The sequence below is a fragment of the Camelina sativa genome, chromosome 1 (genome assembly GCF_030686135.1).
Source record: "Camelina sativa cultivar CO46 ecotype springtype chromosome 1, ASM3068613v1".
Taxonomy (NCBI): Eukaryota; Viridiplantae; Streptophyta; class Magnoliopsida; order Brassicales; family Brassicaceae; genus Camelina; species Camelina sativa.
This window is the reverse complement of record NC_141880.1, coordinates 16,350,375-16,361,112: the sequence shown is the minus strand read 5'-3', so window position 1 is coordinate 16,361,112 and position 10,738 is coordinate 16,350,375. Positions and strand designations below refer to the sequence as shown.

General features: G+C 38.1%; 2 protein-coding genes and 1 pseudogene across 3 annotated transcripts; 1 reads left to right on the top strand and 2 right to left on the bottom strand.

Annotated features, from left to right (window-relative positions):
• Positions 1-692: 692 nt before the first annotated feature.
• Positions 693-3,895, top strand: LOC109124640 (uncharacterized). The gene is made up of 10 exons (XM_010519730.3): positions 693-1,066; positions 1,398-1,465; positions 1,759-1,784; positions 2,080-2,170; positions 2,265-2,360; positions 2,715-2,783; positions 2,979-3,037; positions 3,116-3,238; positions 3,325-3,396; positions 3,486-3,895. The coding sequence occupies exons 1-10, from the start codon at positions 977-979 to the stop codon at positions 3,548-3,550; spliced, it is 759 nt and encodes a 252-aa protein (XP_010518032.1). The 5' UTR covers positions 693-976; the 3' UTR covers positions 3,551-3,895.
• A 251-nt stretch (positions 3,896-4,146) lies between these two features.
• Positions 4,147-6,663, bottom strand: LOC104793377 (triacylglycerol lipase 1). Of its 2 annotated transcripts, XM_087459980.1 has the most exons (10): positions 6,321-6,636; positions 6,124-6,228; positions 5,860-6,000; positions 5,549-5,659; positions 5,303-5,446; positions 5,187-5,227; positions 5,014-5,090; positions 4,814-4,909; positions 4,639-4,665; positions 4,147-4,180 (listed from the first exon to the last, which is right to left on the bottom strand). In XM_087459980.1, exons 1-10 carry the CDS (start codon positions 6,465-6,467, stop codon positions 4,161-4,163), a joined length of 909 nt encoding a protein of 302 aa, XP_087316106.1. In that variant the 5' UTR covers positions 6,468-6,636; the 3' UTR covers positions 4,147-4,160. The 2 variants fall into 2 exon arrangements, with proteins under 2 accessions (XP_087316106.1, XP_010518035.1); XM_010519733.2 differs by lacking the exon at positions 4,147-4,180 and having other exon boundaries at positions 4,221-4,665; positions 6,321-6,663.
• A 568-nt stretch (positions 6,664-7,231) lies between these two features.
• Positions 7,232-8,082, bottom strand: LOC104793363 (uncharacterized; annotated as a pseudogene).
• Positions 8,083-10,738: the final 2,656 nt, after the last annotated feature.

Below are 10,738 nucleotides of genomic sequence, written 5' to 3'. Positions count from 1 at the left end.
ATGGAAGTTACAATTCAAATTTATTATGTCTTTGAATAAAGTTAAATGGAAAAAATGTAGTTAATGTATAATTTCTATGATTTCAGCTTTGTATTTATATTAAAGTGTGAGTTAAATATATGATTAAATGTGTTTTATTTGTAGTTTGAATGACTCTTTTTTTTTCCAAAATAAGTTGTATTGCCAAATAGACCAATAAAGAGAGAGTAGAACCTTAAATTTTTTTTTTCTCGACCATTAGACCACAACTGACCGGTCCATTAGCCAAACCGCTATATTCGTAGGGAGTGGGACTCAATCGCGGGTGTGATGATGCTTTGTGTATTAAGTACTTACCATTTTAGAACCTTGATTTTAAATAGCTACACAAATGAACTGTATTGAATTTATAGATGTGCTAAATTATATGCACTTTTCAGAAATTTGAATTTCAAATCCAAAAGTTAATTTATATTGTGTTAAAATAATACCAAAACATCCAAATCGTTTCACGTCGTTAAATCCACCGTTATATTTTGATGACATGGAGTCTATGTATGCAGAGATATCTAATACGACGTCGTTTTAGTCGTTCAAATAAAAGAAAATATTAATGTCGCAAGCTAGGTTCGAACCCGTAGAATCAAAGACTCGATAACCTCACGGTGAGGTCCTCACCATAACCAACTGTAGTTTAAACCAAGTAAATTCTTAGACCGTTTTTTTTTTTTTTGTCGACAAATTCTTAGACCGTTTTGAGGGAAGAGTTTTATCTTTTTTAATGGAACGGTTTGTAAAAACGCAGACCGCAACAGCCAAAAGAAGCAAGCGTCTGAGTGCGATTGCGGTATAAGCGAACAAATCCCTAAACCCGTAAAAATAACCAGAAAGGAAAAAAAAAAAAAAGAACCAGAGAGATCGATCCTTGGAGTCAAAACGATCTCAAGAAGAAGAAGAAGAAGAATCAAAATCTGGATCAGGAACGAGGGAGGAGAAGATGTTGCCTACCACTTCGAGATCTCGTTCTTCATCTTCTTCATCCCGAGCTAATCCACTGTTCCTTCAGTATTTTCGCCGTATCGTCAAGGTTCGTGGATTTTGATCTCAGATTTAGACATATAGATTCGTCATTTTCCTAGATCAGATTTAGCTGAATCGATTCTTTGGCTCCGCAGTGTCACTTAGCTTTTAGCAATTTCTGATGTTGTAGAGATTCTGTTGGGAGTTTCATGATCTGATAATCAAACAAGATATTTTCAGGATACTGATGTAGAGATAGAGGTCATGTAGTTTGGGGGATTTGTAAGCATTGATAATGCAATTTATAAATGGTGAAATTGAGTCTGATGCATTTTTACATCATGTTCGAGTTTGACTTTTGGGCTATGAATGAAACTTTTGTTGTTTGTTCATTGCAGTGGCAGCAAATGGATGTTGAATATACTTTCTGGCAAATGCTTAACCTTTGTACATCTCCCAAAGTTGTGTAAGTCTTTTTAAAATATGTTCCAGAAGTGGATAAAGTCACCCAGGATTTTACTAGAGAGCTGTACTAGCATGGAATTACCATTTGACCGTTTAAGGTTCTAGGTGAACTTGATGAGAGTTTTAGATTTGTGCAAGGCTTATATGTACTATTGAGATTGAGAAAATCAATAGTGTAGTCGAATCCAACATGTTGGAATGTTTTTAGTCAAGTTACTATGTGGTGAGTTAATTGTTATTTCTTATTCTCGTACTTTTTGTCTGTTTGTTTGCATGTGGGCGCTTTGGCATCAGCTATCAACACACTAAGTATCACAAACGTAAGCTCAACTTTCATTAGCAAACCCTTATGCTACTGCAACCAGCTTTTATTTTTGCTTCTATATGATTTAGCTTTCTCTTCTGAAAGTACCTTGAGACGTCCACTTTTACAATGAATACCTAGCAAGCGGAGAATCCTTGTGATATTTTCTAGTTTTGCAGCTTTTTTGCGTTATGTCCTCGTCTTTACTCAAAATTTAATGTTAGTTCATGCTAAAGATAAGCTTAAGTTTCGTATGGCCTGAGAGTTTTAGTGCAGTTGCTTTAATTTCTCTTATTCTCTCTTTCTCTCAGAAACTAAGAACCAATGGGCACGTGATGACCCTGCGTTTATTGTGATCTGTAGCCTACTTCTTGCTGTTGCAACTGTAGCCTATTGTGCCACGTAAGTATTTTGTATGTGTAGTTATGTTTGATTATGACCATAATACTATTTAATTATGTTTCTTGTTGATTTTAATCTGATGTTTACACTTCAGATATGACCATAGTGGCTCTCATGCTGTCGTCGTAGTCGTTTCAGTTTTGCTCTCACATTTCTTAATCACCGGAGCAGTTATAGCTACATGCTGTTGGTAAGGTGTTTCTATCATTGCATAGACATAGACATTTGTTGGTGTAAAATCTTACGCGGCTTAAATGTTATGCTTGCTTGATATGTCTACTAGTTTCATTCGTGCTATAAACACTGTTACTCCCTTTACTACTAGAATTGCTTATCGTATCTTATTCTTGTTTTGCTCATTATATCATGCAAGAAAAACAATCTTAAGATTTGGTACTGAAATCCCTCTTATGAACATTGCCAGTTTTGTGACAATCACTCTTCCACAAATTTGAATCCTTCTCTACAGTTTTCTTCCTTGTAATTTTACACCACAGTTTATCAAATATACACTGTTTTTCTGACTTAAGATATGGATTGCCAGGTTTTTGACAAACTCTTACCTTCGCGAGGAGGCTCCAAATAGTCATGTGGTGGAACAACGCGTTGAATGGTAAGTTTATGGACTATATCTTATCTTTTCACCTCCTTTCTTTTGGTTACTTTGTTCCCTCTCTAAGATGAGTTAGAACCTCCAAAACAGAAAATTTCATGTTCGTAGTTCAGTATTCATATTATAGTTTCTCCTATTTATAATCTCTACCTGTGTGAGTATGTACATGAATAACCTCTATCCATTTTTCTATAGGCTGTATACATTTGATGTTCACTGCAACTCGTTCTTTCCAATGTTTGTGCTGCTCTACGGTAATTACACCTTCAAATACATTACTCAATTTTCAAACTGGGATTATTTATGACTTATACTTTCATCTTGTGTGGTAGTCATACATTATTTCTTATCACCACTCCTGATAACGCACGGATTCATCCCTTTACTGTTATCAAATCTGCTTTTCATGGTCGGGGCTTCGTACTACCATTATCTTAACTTCCTAGGATATGACGGTAAGTCTCATAAATTTCTTTCCATCCTTAATAAATCTGCTGTATAATTTGGGGCTAACAGCATTGTTTGTTGTGAGTTCATATAGTACTTCCATTTTTGGAGCGAACAACATTCTTCCTCTACCCAATCGGGGTGGTGATTGTCCTGTCCCCTATTTGTAAGTTCAATGAGATTCATTGGTTTCACAGATTCCTCTTCCTCAAAAAAGCGTAAACATCGTCTCAAGTTTGTTCTCCATTTTTGCAGTGATCTTAAGCGGATTCAACCCGTCAAGATACTTTATGAACATGTACTTCAGCCAAAGGTTATAAAAAAATAGCCACATCAGAGGAATCCCAAGGGCTTTTGCACTGCACATACATCATTCAAGTAAGGAACAAGAAGATTGAGAAAGTATGATTTTCTTTTTTTACCCCGTGACAGATCATCGTATTGCTCAGTTTCTGGTACAACTTCAAAGGCTACTTACTAGGACCAGAAACATTTTCTAAACTTGACCCATTTTAGCAAGTGCGCTGTTAAATGTAGTGTTTTCTTGGTATCTTCCTTTTCTCCCTCCTTTATATTTTCAGTTTGCGGTAATTTATATGTTACATGTTGAAATCGACTGCTTGCTTCTTTGAGCCTTAAGTACAAACTGATAATCTTCGCTGAAACTGGAAAGGTGTAGTTAAGGATGGGTCAGTCAGATATTTGATTTGATGAGCATCTCTGTAAGGGCAACAACTCATTGTCATCTTTGGATGCCAAATTCGCATCCAACGCCATATAAATTTCAACAAATTTATTTGTTTTATCACAATTGATTTTGCATCCAAATACAAATAACGAATCAGCCACACGAACAATCTCCAGCCAGAAGTCAGAAGATGTACATGCTTAATTTTAACTGGTAACATGAAATAAGTGTGGTAATATTTCTTAACTCATTGACGACCAATTTTCAGTCACTGGACTATTCTATCTGTGATCATATCTAGATTGGTGTAATGTAGCTTTCTCAAACCACAAATTTAGTACATAGAGGAAATATATACAATAAGATGTGCGTATATATTAGTGGAAAATAATTATGTGCAAAGCAGAGCAGTGTATCGAGTATTTTACCAACTAGTAGACATTCTCCTTGCCCTGAAAAACTGAATCATGTGCTTATAGACATCTTCATTGGCACTTCCGCCGAGCACAAAGTCAATGTGACCATAATTCTCAAGATATAGCAACTCTGGTCTGGAAGGTAGTTCCGCGAGAGTATGTTCCACATCTGTCACATCTGCTAAACCATCAGTTCCACCATACCCCATCCACATTGGTAATGATCCCGGGATGAGGTTGAGTTTAAATTCTGGAGGTTTCGACATCCCATAAGTCCGGAGATTTTTGAAATACCCGTAGTCGTATTGTGCAAAAGTCCCCTTCCGAATCACTGGAGTAAATGATTGTAAAGATTGAAGGCATTATAATTGAATCAAAAGAGAGTATGAGTAGGTAGGCTAGGCCATGTAACACACAAGAAGTTATGGCATTTGACCAAGTTATATCAAGGTTTAAACTTAAAGGATTAGAGATCTTACTTTGGAAAAGGTGTCGAATATTCTTGACAGATGATGGGTGAGGCTCATAATCTAGATAGTATTCTATCTTCGAGGCATTGAAACAACAATTCGTCCCTGCCACTCGTTGATATTAGTCCAAAAGAAAGATTAAATAGGCACAAAATCATACAGAGAAAGTATCACTACAGGGAGATTAGAGGAAAAGAGAAAAAAAAAACCAGTTATGGATGTGAGGAAGTCAGTGCAATCCATATGCCCTTCACATAACGAGTCAACAAGTTTAACTAACATATCACTGAAAGCACAGATTGAAAATAAGCAGACCAGATGGTTAGTAAAGAAATGTGTCACTTTAACAACATACACGAGAAAAAGAAAAAAAAGTCACAACCTTCTAAAGTTTATTTGATGCAGCCCAAGAGCAACTACCATCTGTAATTAGTAGCAAACGTGTTTAAACTTGATTCTCTGAAATCGCTTTAAATGACATTTGAGAGGCAAGAGTACCTGATCAAGATGCATAAAAACCATTCTTTCAACAAGTGGAGCTGTGACATGATCCAAATATGATATTGGACAAAGCAACGCTGCTGCTTCAACCATTTCTGCGACATGCGGCTGAGTAAGAGCAGCAAAAGACATGATAGTCCCCTGTCAAACAAATTAAACAAAGTTAAATTACTAGAAATCAACAAAAAGGAACACACTTATATATATATATATATATATATATATATTCAGTAGAATGATGACCTGAGAATGTCCAACAAGGAAGATTTTGGAGTTTGAAACTGAATACAGATACTGAATCATTGCTGCTAAGTCATACATGGCCAAATCTTGCCAACTCCAGTCCCAAAATTCCTGCATATAAAAGCATTACTTTTCTTATCCTCCTTTCTCCACACTATAATGTCAACAACATTACCAACATCACCTGTTCTTGCCAACATTAATCATTTTTATTAACAATAAGTGGTTGTTGTACCAAAACTAAAATGAACATTTTTAGGTAAAGCTCATACATAGAGAGAAACAAAGACAAAGATAAGTCTTTGGCATACCTTATCACTTTCAGATAAAGTAACATGTCCATAACTGTAACGTGTACCACGAACATTACCAACCCATACATCAAACCCATGATCAGCAAGAATGAAACCTAGGGACTCTTTTGGTGAATTCAAGAACCACGCATCTCCAGCCTTCTCACACACACACACACACAAAAAGACCCACAAAAAAAGATTAAATTTTTAGCAATTTTATACCTAAATATTACCAAGAACAGAGATGATAAAGTTAAAGCCTTTAAAACAAGATTTTACCATAAAGAGTCCATGCTGAAGCAGAACAGGTGGACCATATTCAAGTCTTGGACCATGAGAGGCCACACGTTGCAAAGCTAATATGTAACCATCCTTTGTTTCAATCTACAAATCCAAAAAAATATTTCTAAAAAAGCCTTTTTTGCGACTGGTTCAATGAAATCTCTGTTCTAAGATAAAAGATGAGACTACAGTACAGTGTGTTCAGTGCAGGAGTAATTAGCAGGATGAATGAGATCAGCGCAGAGAGAATTGACCGGAGATCCACGGAGGAGATGGGAATGTGTCACGGCGGAGAAGATCGTTGATAAAGCGGTCAACACGGCGACGAGCAACCATTTCATCGTCGCCGGAGACGAGACTGTTTCTATCTCAAATTTTGTGAAATAACTCTTTTGTCCTCTTCTTTTTTTTTTTTTTTTTGTCAACGAGTGTGAATCTTATCTTCTCGTGGATTTTTTAAAAGTTAAGTGTTAGTATTATTTTTCTTACAAGTATAGCTAATGGATGATTAACAAGAAAGTGTTTCTATTCGACCACGACCACAAACTTCAAATGTCATCATTATCTTTGACTGAATTATCAATAACTTAACTTAAAGTATCAATTTTCGTGGAAAGTACTAGGCGATTACGCATTATAGCCGATTAATCTTCGTGATGATGTCAATGGCCGGTTGAATTCTCCATACAAAGATTAGCAAAAGCACTTTGAAATAAAGCAAATATAACTTCTTTTTTTTTTTTTTCAGCAAGCAAATATAACTATGGATGAGTATTTGCACTATAAAATTTTTTTGTTTGATGAACGAAATGGATAAAAAAAAATATGTTTTAGACGATGTTTTATCATTATGCATGATTTCTTCTAAGGTAGATCATCTAATTAACTTTTAATTATGTCGTTTAATTGTTGCAAGACGTATAACTTTTACATTCCCATAGATCTTGCTTTCTCTAGAATAAAGATAACTTGTGGACAACTTACAAGAAATAGTTTTCTATTCCACCAACGGTCACGAACAAACACTGATTAATTATCTGACATAAAATGTTCTAAATCACCTCTCAATATACTTATCTTTGACTATTTAACTTAACAATACCAATTTTAGCAAGACCTTATATTTTAATGCAAATGCGTCCCAACGTATTACGTATATGTGTTGTCCAATAGCAACACCATAAGAGATTACAAATCATTTTATTTTTGTTACTAAACGTTTTATTTTGAATACATTTCATAATTATTTTCATATCATTTATTGACCATACTTAGCCTTGTACTCTCTCCATAGCTGGTTCACGTCTTTCCCAAGCAAATCAACAAAGAAGCCATCACTATAACCATTCCTCATCTTCTTGTTCAGCTCGGCCACAAACCCATTCCTCAAACCGTTACAATAATCCAAGAACCTCGCGGTAACGTCGTAACCTTGGTCCCATCTATCACCACGACCAGGTCCAACCCAATGGCTCGGAGCGTAACCTGCTTTCAGCCTCACGTAATCCGCTATCCCTTCGATAAGTCCACCAGGAGCGCGACCCGCACCGTTCCATTGCCAAGAATGAACCACCTCGTGATAAACCACCCCGGTAAATTCTCTCTTGACATCGCCCGATACACCCGCGAGATATCCCGTTTCCCGAGTTGTACGCTACACCGTTACCGTTCTCCATGAACAGTGTGATCTTTGTAACGGACTTTCTGTCTGAAGGGTTGGTTTGTTGGAACAAACGCCACACGAATTCTGTGGCAGATCTTAGTGACTGTGTGCCGTAGCTTACACCACCGATCTCTCCTCGGAATCTTCTTCCTCCGGCGGAGTCACCGGTGTTGTCAACAACCGAGTAGTCAACTGCATTAACTAATGAGACAACGAGCATCAGAGAGATTAGAAAAAAGATTTTGTGAAACGTCATCTTTGTATATTTTGGGAGAACGATTTGTTTCGAGTTAGATGGAGGTTTTATAGAGAGAAGAGAAATGGATAAATGAAATAAAATAATAAAGACTGGTGAGGTGGAAGACGTTTTCTTCGGCGGTGTCCCATTATCTAAGTTGTGTACAAATACGACTAGATAATTTTACATATTATATTAACGGTTAGGAAACAAAATAAACTGAAATTAATTGTATATTGTATTTGTGATGAGACGTTCGTTTACTCAAGCATCACGGTTGGTCTTTTCAGTTTTCATCTACTTAATTTTAAATAATACAATTCTCACTATGTTTCTTATATTTACAAGTGAATGAGTTGCTACATATTTATGAATGTTTCTTATATTTACAAGTGAATGAGTTGCTACATATTTATATAACAGAGGAGAAGATTAGGGTTGAGATATTTACACTTAGATTCCTAAACTTATATTTACATATATTTATGTCCTATACGTCCCCTCAAGATGGAGGGAGCTTTGCTACACCCAGCTTGAAACATGCGTCAGTGAACTTTGCTTGTGGGAGTGGTTTGGTGAGTGTGTCGGCCAGCTGATCGTGAGTCGACACATGAGAGACTCATAACATTTTGGACTGTATCTGATTCCGAACAAAGTGATAATCGAGAGCAATGTGTTTCATCCTTGAGTGGAAAACAGGATTTGCGCAAAGGTAGGTCGCTCCAATGTTGTCACAATATATGACCGGTGTGGTGGATAAGACAATGTGGAGATCAGAGAAAAGAGAACATAACCACCGTACCTCAGCCGCCGTGTTGGCAACAGCGCGATATTCAACTTCTGTGGAGGAACGTGCAACAACCCTGTGTTTCTTTGAAGACCATGAGACCGAATGCTGACCATTGTAGACAACATAACCATTCGTAGAAACATAGTCATCCGTGTCACCAGCCCAATATGCATCAGAGAAGGCATGAAGAGTAACGGGAGAGGAAGCATTCATGTATATACTATGTGTGGGAGTGCCAGCGAGATAGCGCAGGACTCGTTTTGCTGCAATCCAGTGGTCTTGTGTCTGACAGTGCATGAGCTGAGACAGGCGGTTTACCGCATAGGAAATATCAGGTCGCGTGAAGGAGAGATATTGTAAACTTCCAACAACAGACCTGTACTGAGAGGCATCCTCAAGAGGGGTACCACCATGAATGGTTAACTTTGGAGAAGTAGGAAGTGGTGTTGCAACGGGTTTTGCTTCAGACATGTTGTTTGTGACAAGAAGGTCCATAATATACTTACGTTGCATGAGATGGAGTCCATCGGAGGATCGTGAGACCTCGATGCCGAGAAAGTAATGAATGTCGGTAGGATCCTTGATGGAGAAACGTTGAGCAAAGGATTGAAGAACTTTCTCAACAATAGCGGAATGATTGCCAGTGACGATGATATCGTCGACATAAACAAGTACATAGGTGAGAGTGGAACCCGAAGCGCGAATGAACAATGAAGTGTCCGCAAGTGAATTAGTGAAACTAGTATCAAGGAGATGTTGTTTTAAAGACATATACCATGCACGCGGGGCTTGCTTGAGACCATAGATGGGTTTCCGTAACCGACAGAAATGATGCGGATGGTTGGGGTCAACAAAGCCAGGCGGTTGGGACATGTAAACTTCCTCAGTTAATTCACCTTAAAGAAAAGCATTATTGACATCCAACTGTTTGATCGGCCAAGCAAGCTTCACAGCAACATCAAGTACTACGCGGATTGTTGTCGACTTAATAACATGGCTGAAGGTCTCTGCATAATCATTTCCGTACTTTTGGTGATATCCCTTTGCAACTAAGCGAGCCTTGTATCGGTCAAGATCACCATTAGCAAGATATTTGGTTGTGAAGACCCACTTACAACCAACAACCTTCTGTTGTGCATTAGGTGGAACCAAATCCCAAGTATGAGTTCCTATTAAAGCATTATACTCCTTTGAACTTGCACGTCGCCAGTTTGGGTCTTTAAAAGCTTGGATTATTGTTTTCGGTTCTTTGGAAATGGTCCGAGAGGTAACATGAAGGCCGTATTTACGGTTAGGTTTTATAATGTTGTTTTTGGCTCGAGTTTTCATTTTGTGGTTATTTTGTGGTGGCTCAACAATGTTATTTTGGTTCTGTGGTTGTATTGGGATAGCTTGGCGTGATGGGGGATGGAGAAGAGGTTGCGGCTGAGTTGGGGGTTGCAACTCATTTTGTTGTTGAGCAGTGAGCTTGTTAGGAAGAGGGTGAGGCTGAATCGTGGGTTGTGATTCATTTTCATGGGGAGTAGTGGGCTCCGTGTTAGAAGTGGAGGAAGAAGAAGAGGTAGAGTTAGAGGGTAATACATGGGATGATGAAGACGTCGACAGGTGAGGATCAGAGTACAAGGGTCCTATAGATGAAGGTCGTGACACCGTGGAGGAGGACAAAGGAGTTGCACCAGAGGACGACGATGAAGATCGGTCTTGAACCTGATTGTGGTGTGGTTGGTCGTGTTGTGGGGCTAAAGTTGATGGTAGTGGACCGTGTTGGACATGGGGATTCCGTCGTTGATATGTACAGCGTATATCACGGTTAAGAGACAGCGGATTATCAGAACCGCCGGGAGCTGGGGCCGCTGGACCAGGATTAGATGTGGGAGCAGTTGTCGGTGGTGGAAAGTGGACAGCAACAGGACAAACCACC

Coding starts and splice junctions, on each gene's coding strand:
- LOC104793377 (XM_010519733.2), bottom strand. CDS start 6,467: ATGAAATGGTTGCTCGTCGCCGTGTTGACCGCTTTATCAACGATCTTC. Junction 4,910..5,013: donor CTTCCTCACATCCATAACTG/GTTTTTTTTTTC, acceptor AACGAGTGGCAG/GGACGAATTGTTGTTTCAAT. Junction 4,666..4,813: donor TATTCGACACCTTTTCCAAA/GTAAGATCTCTA, acceptor CATTTACTCCAG/TGATTCGGAAGGGGACTTTT.
- LOC109124640 (XM_010519730.3), top strand. CDS start 977: ATGTTGCCTACCACTTCGAGATCTCGTTCTTCATCTTCTTCATCCCGA. Junction 1,785..2,079: donor ACACACTAAGTATCACAAAC/GTAAGCTCAACT, acceptor TCTTTCTCTCAG/AAACTAAGAACCAATGGGCA. Junction 3,239..3,324: donor TAACTTCCTAGGATATGACG/GTAAGTCTCATA, acceptor GAGTTCATATAG/TACTTCCATTTTTGGAGCGA.